This window comes from Coccinella septempunctata, chromosome 5, assembly GCF_907165205.1.
Source record: "Coccinella septempunctata chromosome 5, icCocSept1.1, whole genome shotgun sequence".
NCBI classification, from domain to species: Eukaryota; Metazoa; Arthropoda; class Insecta; order Coleoptera; family Coccinellidae; genus Coccinella; species Coccinella septempunctata.
This window is the reverse complement of record NC_058193.1, coordinates 23619648-23632028: the sequence shown is the minus strand read 5'-3', so window position 1 is coordinate 23632028 and position 12381 is coordinate 23619648. Positions and strand designations below refer to the sequence as shown.

At 34.5% G+C, this 12381-nt stretch overlaps 1 protein-coding gene across 5 annotated transcripts in view; it reads right to left on the bottom strand.

Annotated features, from left to right (window-relative positions):
• LOC123313523 (protein peste-like) overlaps positions 1-12381 on the bottom strand; it is a 59969-nt gene that overhangs the window by 22470 nt on the left and 25118 nt on the right. Inside the window, exon 1 of one of the 5 annotated variants that reach the window (XM_044898444.1) lies at positions 8511-8881. The exons of 2 other annotated variants lie outside the window; for them this stretch is intronic. Coding sequence is in view for 1 of the 3 variants with exons in the window: in XM_044898442.1 (XP_044754377.1) it covers positions 4675-4698 (24 nt within the window). In the remaining 2 variants the exon portion in view is untranslated. Of the gene's footprint in view, positions 1-3499; positions 3533-4674; positions 4813-8510; positions 8882-12381 lie in introns of those variants that run through there. 2 more of the 5 variants (XM_044898442.1, XM_044898447.1) reach the window with 2 other exon arrangements.

Genomic DNA, 12381 nt, shown 5'->3' with positions numbered 1-12381 from the left:
ATATATGAAAAACTATATTCCGAAATTCATTTCATTCAATGAAATCGTATGTACGATAGAACTAAAAATGGTTTTTCAACAGCCTGTATCTTTAAACCTAGCCGATTCGGGGATTCGGAAAAAATGGCGAAGGAAAAAAGTGTTTCTTTTAATCTCAAGAATCTACTGTTGAAATATTTGAACGAATCAAAGACTCACCCTATATATTTAAACGGAGAATTATAGATTTGATAATTGATATCAAACAGTAAACTACTGCAGAATACTCCAGTTATCTTTGAGATTTCTTGATTTATACTTTCTTGTATGTGTATTTTGACGTTTTCCTTGAATACAGGGCTCCTGAGAATAAAGTCCTTGTTATTGTTGTTATTTATTATTGAATTATTTTCATCCATGCGATGTTGAGTGTCGTAAAAAAATACATTTATAGCTTTTTCACTCAATTGCCTATATCGAATATAGAGTTTTTTAAAACTATAGAATTGAATTATATTCCTGCGACCATAAGATTTAGACGACAACACGTGTAGCGTGTAGCTCTATAAAAATAGCTTTTTTTGGCGGGCAAAGATAATACGAAACACGAGTAATGTTAAAAAGTTCCGGTGTATTCAAAATCATCCAATTTATTTTTTCAGGTTTGTTGCAAAGTCCTTCAAAGTATCGGCCAAATAAATTCCATTTTTTTACACAATTCACGTCGAATCAATATAAAGCAATCAATTATTTCACACACTACATATATTTCCCATTTGATTAGAAGTTTCACTTCGAAAACGCCGTTCCTTTGATATCCTATAAACATTGCTCGGTTTATATACATATACCCACAGAAAATTAATGTATGGAGCGAGTTACATATAACCCTGACACTTGTCGGGGACCGTATACAGGGTGTCCGGGATTTAAAGCAATAAAATTTGATGACAGATACTTGAGACAAAATTAGGAAATCCCTATTTATGATTTTTGCCAGAAGGCCTCATCTTCCGGAAATACAGCACCCTAAAATTCTCACCTCAAAATAGTCTCTACTTTTCATCTCAGGTATCCGGTAATACAAAAATCACTGAATTCGTTACAAGATATGACACTTTTTACTAGGCCATAATGTCTTTGGTACCTGTAAACATTAACTGCGTATTTGAATTACTTGAAAATTGTAGGACAGTGCAGTTTTTCCATGATACGGAAGATTTCTGAGAAAAATCTAAAAATTTGATCAACAAGTAGAATTCCGATATAATTTCGAAATGTGTTCAATCACATTTTCAGATTTTACTGTAGAATCTTGCGTTTCATGAAAAAATTGTTAGAAAGCCGATGCAACTGAAGAACCCTCTTGTTTCTCGCACATTTTTCATGAAACGCAAAAATGTTGAGAGAAAGCTGAAAATTTGATTATCTTGTCTCGCTTGCTTACTGCGCCTGTTCTATAAAGGGTGGGCCATCCATAACTTTCCACCACGAATTTTGAGCTTTGGGATGGAATAACGAAAAAATGCTCAAACACGTCAAATTTCGTTGAAAGGGGGACAAATGAGGGTGTTCAAATGAGTTTGATATCACTACCCCTTTCTCCGCAACCCCTAACGGCTGTCATTTTTGAATAGGGAAAAGGGGTCGAGCAGCACCTTGTTGGAAAGGCAATTCAATTTCCTGCATGAGTGTATTTTTTTTTTCATCGTTTTATTATTATACAGAGTGACTCAGTGTTCCATCAATAACTTTCACACGCCGAATTTGGATCTCTAGCCGCTACCACTTTATTTTTGAATAGAGATAATAGGTCGTAAATCGTGCGCTTTCGTTTAAATTGAAATAATTGCTGTTAGGGTAGCGGCTAGAGGGGTAGTGATATCGAATTCATTTTTTGACCCGTCCGAGCGTTTTTTCCATCTCAAAGATCCAAATTCGGCGAGTGAAAGTTATTGATGGAATACTGAGTCAATCTGTATAATAATAAAGAGATGAAAAAAAAATACACTCATGCAGGAAATTGAATATTGCCTTTCCAACAAGGTGCTGCTCGACCCATTTTCTCTATTCAAAAATGAGAGCTGTTAGGGGTTGCGGCTAGAGGGGTAGTAATGTCAAACTCATTTGAACACCCTTATTTGTCCCCCTTTCAACAAAATTTGACCTGTCTGAGCGTTTTTTCGTTATTCTATTCCGAAGCTCAAAATCCGGGGTGGAAAGTTATGGATGGCCCACACTGTTTATTCGCAGGTTCGACTATATAGGGTGAGTCTTTAACTCGTACAAATATTTCAGCAGTAGATTCTTGAGGTCAAAAGACACACTTTTTAATATACCATTTTTTCGACCTTCCTGAAAAGATATAGCCATTTTGAGTTTTCATTATGAGCTGTGCCGACCCTGGAAAAACAAAATCGCCTTCAGATTAACTAGCTGAGTCTGCGACACTACACATTCGTGAGTCTTCTAAACAGAGTTGGATTCAGCCAAAGTACACAATTTATCAAATTTCACAGATAAGTAGGTACTTTTTATTTCTGAAAATCAAATAACTATTTCTTTGAATTGTATGTAATTTTTTTCTTATTTTCATAGTCATGATACTTTGGGTGGTAGAGAGAAAAATGGAAACTAGCGCCTTATTTTTGCCCCGCAGAAGTTTTCTGCACGGTGTTGTGATTTTAGGCATTCAGCTTTTCAAAGTACGTCTGCTTTGTAAAGATAGCCGTAAATACAGGGTGTATTTGAAGGTGAGGTTTTTTTTTCAACGGAAGGTAGAACTGGTCCAAATGATGCGTTTCACCAAAAATGACCTATACAAAACTTTCAAAATGGCAAAGTTGAAAAAAAAATTTTAAATGATTACTGAAATAGATCCTAATACGACCCTAGACCGTTTGTTAGCTGAATTATCTCAAAGCAGTGGGAAAAAACTCATCTCCTGATTCGACCATGTGGTTCCGTTTTATTTATGATATTGGCTCGTTCGATATTCACGTATTACGTAGAAATGAAAATGGAAACTTAAGATTGCCGAATTGTTCTCATTATTTTTTAGTAACTTACACGATTTTATGAAATGGCTCATTTCGATACCAACCGACAGAAGAGACTTAGGACACAAGTGTAAAAAATAGAATAATACAAAATCTCACCAATAAAATTCGTCTAAATTATTCACGAATTTTTTCACAATGAGCATTAAAATCTTCTTGTTCAAACATTCCAACACCCTAATTGCACGATACAACAAATATGATTATTTCAAAAGTGACCTGATGCATCTAATCCGATGAACTTGGTACTGAACCATTCATTGTCCAGCCATATGTTTGTGTTCTGTTTCGTTTTTGCGATGCCGGAGTCACCTTTCACAGTCCCGTACTTGATATTCAATGAAATTTTGTCGAATTTCTAGGGGTTGTATCTCAGCCATCTTGGATATTTTATATAGACAATTTTTGGTTAAACGACTCATTTTGAATAGTTGTACCTTATGTCAAAAAAAAAACTTTACCTTTGAAAACACCCTGTATATTGAATTGATGTGGCCGATACTTGATGAAAATCCATAATGAACCGTAAATGTTGTGTGGGGTAATCAATCTCACCCCAGATCATAAAGGGTGAGTCTCTGACTCGTACAAATATTTCAACACTGGATTCTTCAGGTCAAAAGAAACACTTTTTTCCTACACCATTTTTTCCGATTCGGTCCTGATATGAAGATATATAGCCAACCTTGACGAGAAATAACTGTTTTTTTTTTGGGAAAAGTATCCGTAGGTATTTTTGAATATAAAAGTTCACAGAAGAATTGAACCGGTTCCTCATAACTACCCCTCTCATCTGTCGCCGAAGGACGAAATTGATTTGTTATATTTTCTCCATAGAGTTCTCAAAACCATAATCTTATTGGGTCAGATAAATCCACTTTATAATTAAGTGCAATAATAATATATCAACTCTCAACTCTGACCTAGAGTAGTAGATTCGGAAAAAAAATCAGTGACTAATGGAACTCAAGAGCTAGTTGCACATTAGGTAGACATGTGCAAAATTTCATGGAAATCGCATCACAAGAAGATTAATTCATTTTTCTAGGATGAAGTACATACCTACCATACATAGTTATCAACTTTATTAGACCTTATTTTCAGAAAATTAGAAATTTTTTTTTCTAGAAACCATCATCCAAGTTCGTTACTTGGAAGGGTGACCGTTTTGATTATGAATTTGAACAAGCCTGAAAGGAATCCTGAATTCTTTTTGATTATCTTTGATGTAGATAGTAGAGTTACCTATATGCATTCACAGATTTACGAGGGTAATGCAAACCATTCCTTCATAGTGACAACTATGCCGCATCTACGTCAAGGTTCTCACATATGATGAGCTGAATATGATCAACAGTAGTTATTAACCAATCACCAAATGATCTTGCAGACCTCAGATAAATCAGCGTTAATCTCCTCAGAATACCAGAAATCTTCAATCCTTCAAAAATGCGGTTATAACTAACGTTGGAAATATAACAATTTTATGAGTAACTATATAAGTGAACATTTTATAAGAATTCGCCTGAAATTGGTTATTGTTTAAGGTATGAAAAAATATAATGGGTGCATCAGTCATAATTATAGTGATAAAAATAGCAGATATATGAAACAATAACAGAAAGCATTCACCAACCTCAACCGCAGTTTCGTTAACCATTTTACCACAAATTAAGACAACTAAACTCGACAATGGTCTTCGACTAATAGTGGTAACAAATTATGAGGATGCTCGGGCTCAAAACTTTGTTATCTACGTATTGATAGTTTTATCGATTTATTCAAAAATATTCGATGAAACATCCCGTAAACTAAAAATAAATCGACACTTATGTATTTTTTTTTAATCGAACCTCATAATTGCACAACTTGACCCTTGGATATTATTAATTGCAGTACTATCTGCATAAACTGCTCCTTCTATATATTGTTTGATCTAGAATACTATCATTTCTTCTTCGAAGAAATAGGTCACTTTCCTTCTTTATTATTTGTTCGAGATATTATACAACAGCCCTTGTTTACTGGCTGTCGCTCGCTCTGACGATGACGTGTCAAAAGGGAGCGATACCACTACACTGAAGTAAATTCGCATAGGAATGTTGACGTGAATCACATCAAATTTGGCTGTGATTGAAACAATAAAAAAGTGCCTGGAAATCAACTCAAAACCTTCCTTGCCAGAGGTAAGACACGATCAGATAACATGTTTTGTATTGTTAGGTTTGGTTAAGGTACCAACCATCTAGAGAAGCAGAAAATTTTTTGCAAGTGGAATAATTGATGATTCAATAGGCTAAAAGAAAACCTATAAGGATTCGAATCAAACTATATATTTCGTGAAATTTTGTCAGCTTTCATTATGGTGGGAAGTAATTTTTCTGTAGAATGCTTGGAATTATGAGCAAAATACTCAACAAAGTCAGAAATTTTATGGTTTTCTGCCATTTCATAGTGAATCTATATCCGAATACAGTCGACAATATGATTCAGATTCAACACCCCAAAAATAAAGTTTCAAAACACCAAATGAATGGACTATGTCTTGTTTCTTGATGTTCCGATCGGGAAGGAAGACCATAGCTTTTCTAATGAAGTATGAGTTAAGTGACAAAGTTGGTAAGATAATAGAAAACCAAACTTTGTTATAGCTCAGCAAGGAAACCTGTTGGAAAAAATCAGAGGACGCAACTGGATTGATATCAAAAAGTGTCTGTATAATTTAATCATTTCAACATCCTAGCACAAACAGAAACGGAGATAATGACCAAAGTTGAAATCGCACAAATTAAAATTTGGAACTAAAACTCAAAAACAAAAGGAGATAGAGGAATGCAGTTGATGGCATTATTAGTTTCTCAAAACTATACTATCGTAATGTGCCATTCTTTTTCCTTTTTCTCGTTCGGTTAAAAAGTTGTAGTTCAGGTTTCACCAATTTTGTCCAGCCTGTATATAATGGAGCGATAGAGTGGGATACATCATAGACTTTTATATTATGAATTTATGCTCCTACATCTTCAGATATTTCAAAGATATGAAGGGTTCGTTATACTACGTTTACTACGTTTTCAAATTGACAAAATATCAATCTCGAAAACTGTATTGGAAAGAGGGTTGTCATCTATGGCATTTTCCCGAAAAAAAATTCGAGAAACTGTGACATCCAGCAATTTGAAACAGCCTGTAGTCATCGGAAATTATCTGTCGCTTATTTTCTTTGATCAACATACTAATCATTCATGAATGTATATTCATAAATTAATATATATCGGAAATTTCACACGATAACGAAATGCCTTCTGAACTTTCATTCGCAAAAATTTTAGAAATTATCAATAATAATACCGCCCAACATCTTCCATAGAGATGGTTTTGTCCTGTGAGTTATTTTCAATTTTGACGACTAGCGTATTCAACATGATGATAACAATTCTAAAAAATTTCTAAAATGTTTTGAGTGCTGATTTATTCGAAATAAAAAACCTTGATTTATATGCTTGTGTTATTTTCGAATAATTCAAAAGTATATCTGATATATTCAGTTATATTTTTATAGCTCAATGTTTATGAGGATTCGAATCAATGGAGAGATATTTATTATTGGAATGTGATGTTCATTTTAAACTTATTTCCTTCGGAATAAAATCGATTGTAATGAAATTTTTAGTGGTTCCCCACTGTTCGGGAATGCCAAAACAACAGGCAGTGCTGAATTAAAATGCAGTCCCTTTAATAGATTTCCGTCGGATATCAACCACATCTATTCAATAATTCAACATGATAAATATTGATATGAGAAATGATGCAAATTTGCATCCAAAATAATGACATTATCTTGGTCATCATTTCAAAGAATATTGCTAACATTCTTCAACGAATTAATTTGTATAGTATACTCTGTGTGGTAGGGTTCAAAAAAATTGATTCCATTGATCTCGTAAGTTGAAAATAAACTACTGAGATTTTGAAATACTAGTGGCGTTGCTTGCATAAATATAGGGTGAGTCTTTGACTCGTACAAATTTTTTTTTCGTTGTTGTGAGTTTATAGGCTTTGCCTCTACTCTTTCTTTATTGTAATAATAATAATAATAATAAATAATTCAACAGTAGATTCTTGGGGTCAAAAGAAATACTTTTTTCTATACTATTTTTTCCGATTCGGCCCTGATAAAAAGATATGGCAATTTCAAGTTCATAATGAGCTATGCCACTTCGAAAAACAAAATTACCTTCAGAATAACTTAGTCAAATCTGTCACACTACACATCGGTAGATCTTCCAAACAGAGTTGTATTCAGCCAAAGTACACAATTTCTCAAATTTCACAGATACTTTTTGATTTTTCAACATCAAATTACTCAAAAACGGCGAATTATAGAGCAAATATGAAGAAAACTTTTATTTTACAAAACGTTTAAATATATGTACATCAGATAGCGTCCAACTTAGTTTCAAGAGTTGGGTTCTTTGAATTTTTGGCTTTTTTATGGTACGTAATGGTCATAATGAAATAACTGGAAGACAGGGGTGATATTTTGTGTTCGAAAAAGATTCATCAAATAAATGAAAAACTATATTCCGAAACTCATTTAATTCGATAGGACCATTCGTGAAATGGTTTTTCAACAGCCTGTATCTCTTAAACCGAGCCGATTCGGAAAAAATGGTAGGAAAGAAGAGTGTTTCTTTCGACCTTATCTACTGTTAACATTCTTGTACGAGTCAGAGATTCACCCATGTATATATACAGGGTGTCCCAGAGGTCGGCGTCATGCCGCAATCGGGTAACAATCTGAAAAATATAGAAAAGTATAGAATTTGTATCTCAACAAGGTAATTTCGATCATCATTATTTCTCCCGAGAGTTTAGGTTACAAAGAGGATAGTTGCTACTAGTCATAAAACAGGAAAATCACAATGGTGTTTATGGAAAGTCTTCTTATGAGATCGAGAGGATGTCTTTGACTCAAAAACCATTTTGTAATTTTCATCTTCGCCTCCGACAACTCGAAATTCAATTATTCATTCTCATGGCACCTTTTACGGAACACTCATAAGGACTTGGAGACATTTTGAGAAATTTTTCTTATGTTGATTGCTCTCATCAGTCTTATCTCGACATTATGTTATAATTGATCATCTTTAAATGTTCTTGCTGACCTGTTATTCTATCTATACGTTTATATTTGTTTTGATTGTAATTTTTCATCTATTGTAATTTATTTTATAAAGTGTTTCGTTTTTAACTCGAAGAAGGCCTAATAAAGATACCGAAATGTCGATGAAAAAATAGAGTATTCTGGTTTTATTCCTTTCTCAATGACAAGTCTTCTCAAGCTCTATTCCCTACCCAAAAGTGAACAAAATAGTGTTTTAAATATGAACAGACAAATATCCAGTGAATATTATAAGAAAAAGGTTGAACCTTAACTTAGAAACAGTTTATAAAAATTCCATACAATCATACCTTCCAATTTCCTTCTATTCGAAGGAAATATGCTTATCCATTTGCAGAACTTCAAATTGTCCATATTATTCCTAATTGTGCAATCTAACTTCCTGATAGTTAGTCACCGCACCGCACTACACTACTCAACTGTATTATCACTATTTACTGAATGCGACTGAATTTTCGTCAGAAAACGATAGAACAGAGGAGTTTTCCACTTCCTTTCATTCACCACGTAGATCATGATTATCAATTATTTTATTAGCAAAAATGGTTCGAGAACCATTTATTGAGAACGTAAATATTCATAACATTCCGGGGAATAACAAATTAGGATTTATTGTTCAGCGGATGAGCAGTTCGACATTAATTTTATTTCTTCTAATCAAGGTGAACGGAAAGCCGCAAGTAATTTCTCAGCAGTGTGCGGAATTGAAATTGATTCCGAAAATCTAATATATATTCCTTGGACAGACGGACGGATCGATTGTTCTTTTCACGGAGGCGTCAGGTTTATTGATACAGGGACGTACCCGATGCGATCTGATCGTTATTTCGGTATTTTCTCAATATGAGAATGAAGGAATACAAAAAGTTGGTTCAGGTGGAAGACTATTTCAATATGCGAGGATGTATTGATATCTAGTTAGCCTAGCCCAGTTCCATGCATAAAAAAATATTGCGTTACCATAGCAACGAACAATAACTCAATAGAAGTGTCAGTGTGATGTTTGAGGTCAAAAAAGTAAACCAGTGTTACGCAATAAATTAAAAGAAAGAAGATGTCCACCGAAATTGTGAAAATCGAAAAATTGGAGTATCGAGCCATCATCAAGTACCTGTATTTAAAAGGATTAAGAGGTAAGCACATTTACGAAGATATGCTTAATACCCTTGGCGGTAATCAATGTCCTTCGTATGCGACCGTGAAAAATTGGACTGCAAGCTTCAAAAGAGGTAAATTTTTCATTGAAGATGATGACTGATCGGGAAGGCCAGTTTCTGTGTCAGTCCCCGAAAATATCAATGAAGTTCATGACATGATTTTATCCTCGATTTTATCAGATAGTCGAATTGGGCTAAAACGGATATCTGAAGCATAGAATATTTCATACGAACGCGATCATCATATAGTTCACGTCAATTTGGACATGAGAAAAATTGCTGCAAAGTGGATTCCCAAATGTTTGAATGTTGACCAAAAGCGTGCAAGGGCAGAAGCATCGCGTTCGATCTGTGCTCGATTTGGAAACGATATAGACTTCTTAAACCAAATTGTTACTATGGATGAGACTCGGGTACATTTCTACGATCCAGAAACAAAGCAACAAACGAGGAATGGCGACACTCTGGTTCTCCAAGACCTAAGAAGTTTCGTGTCCAAAAATCTGCTGGAAAAGTTCTTGCTTCAGTTTTTTGAGATTGGCATGGAGTAATCATGAGTGATTTTTCGGTTAAGGGTAGAACAATAATCGGAAATTACTATTCGACATTACTGACCACTCTACGAAAAAAAAAATCAAGAGAAAAGACGCGAAAGCTATCCAAAGGTGTTTTGTTTTTGCAGGACCACGCCCCTGCACACAAATCTCATGTTGCCATGTGATTTAGGGTGTGAATTACTAGATTCCCCCACTTATTCACCAGATTTGGCTGAATCCGACTATCATCTCTTTCCTCAGCTAAAAAAAAGTTTAAAAGGTCGTAGATTTTCTTCGAACGTGGAGGTAATAAAAGCTGTGGAGGTCATTTTTTTTGTAAAGGTCTAGAGACGTTGCAGGTTCGCTGTAATAAATGTATCCAATTAAGAGGAGAATATGTTGAGTAATAAAATATTTTGACATTGAAATTTTGTTTGATTCCATAATAGGCTAATAATTTTTCAATATATCCTCGTACCATTAAATAGTTATCCCATAATACGGACGGAATTTCCAGCAATCTGTACCCTTCCTATATAAAGAACGCGATATTATTAGCAAACTACTCAAGATATAAGAACAAGAATACCGCCCTGCCTCGCTATGTCAATATTTAATTTAACGTGCTCGTATCTGTTGAGAACTTAGTCAGCGTTTTTTCCACTCTATGAGACGCTTTTAACACGTTGAGCGCCACAGCGGTCCGTAGGGACCGCTGATAGTCTTACTTGTAGGACCACGGCGGTCCGTAGGGACCGCTGTTTTGGAATTTACGACTACTCTTCAGTAGTATTTTTTTTCGAATTTTTATTCGAAAAAAATTGAACAGGTGTTGTTATGGTTATAATAAGGAGATTGGACTCGACAAATTTCACCTGTACCGCATTTGCTGTGCGTTTCTATTTTTCTGGGGACCAGAGCGGTCCCGTGGGCCCGCTCATCAATATTCTTGATATCAGGCGATATTGCACTTTTAGCGAGAATCTGAGCAAAGGGATTATCTATATGATATAAGAGCAAATCAAAATATCGACACAGAAAATTTGGCCCCACAAGAAAATATATCGATATTTGGATGGCGCTCAACGTGTTAATAGCAGATGAAAATAAAATAAATGGCCTTCCTAAAATTTTCATAGTTCATGATGTACAAAGACATGGAGATTCTTAAACTCGAATAAAATATTCGCTGTGTATCACTCAGAATTTTCGTTGAAAACTACTCCAAAGGAAGAACAATTTCCAACAAAAGTGTAGTATCTTTCACGAACGAAGATTGTATAAGATCGATTAGAATTTTCTTATGCGAGGGCAAAAAGGGTGTATATAAAGCCGTTGAGTTCCAGTCGAACTTGTTTGAACTTTTATTAATCTGCGAATACCATAAGCAGCTCAAAATATACTATATTTCACCAAACATTCGATTCTTTTGATTTCAATGTTCATTTTACTCGCTAAAATTTGGATATATCAGATATTCACATCAGTTCTTCTATTAACCTTGAGGTGGGACTTTGTACTTATGTTCTCTGTTCTCTACTTTTAGTTTCAAGTTGATATTTTCTGAGAACAGGATGAGTGATAAATTCTTGATGAAGAAATTCATATATTATCTTAAATTGATCGAGGGATGCCATTTGGGCTTCTAATTCTGAAAATTAGAACTCCTTCAATTATGATTTACATGAGTGCATGGCGTAACAGAGTTGTGTAAAATATGTACCGAATTTCAAGTGTTGCCATTCAGTTGGTTCCGAGAAAATACGCTATGACTGATAGATATAAAAGATTAGCAAGTAAACCTAGGAGGGCTTTCTCATTAGATTAAAGAAACCTTAAAATCATTGTTCAAATATTAATTTTCATTTGTAGCCGTAAAATGAAATTCATGATAGAAAATTTGGAGCAATAATCCGAAGTTATAGCTAAATGAATAAATTGTTCATAGCGGAAATTGATTAAGAAAGCCCGTATATTTATGAAAAAAGGCGTATTTCGAAATAGTAACAGGAGACCAGTCAAATTAGGGTTTTGGTTTCTAAAAATTGCTAACAAGCTGGAAATGGAAGAATATCGAATTCTTCGTATCTTGACCTGAAACCTCTTGGTCTTCTAGAATAGAATTGCAGCAGGTATGGCCTTACAATATGAACATAACGCTGAGCATTTTATGGCAGCTTTTTTGCAGGAGCATGCTGCTGAACAACCTTTCCTGCAGGTGCAGAAGATGTTGCTCAGTAAATCTTCTGAGTCTGTAAACAGGTCAGTGGTGACTTTGACTTTGAGACCAGTGTCTATTGTATACCAACCCCCGTTTTTTTGGATCTGATATTTTGGACTTCCACAGATCATCTACAGCATCAGTAGAGAATCAATAATGGTTAAGGAATTGCTCTATGATATAGCTGCTGTATCATACTCATGAGTTCATATGATATAATACACAACTAAGTACTTCAATTTTGAAT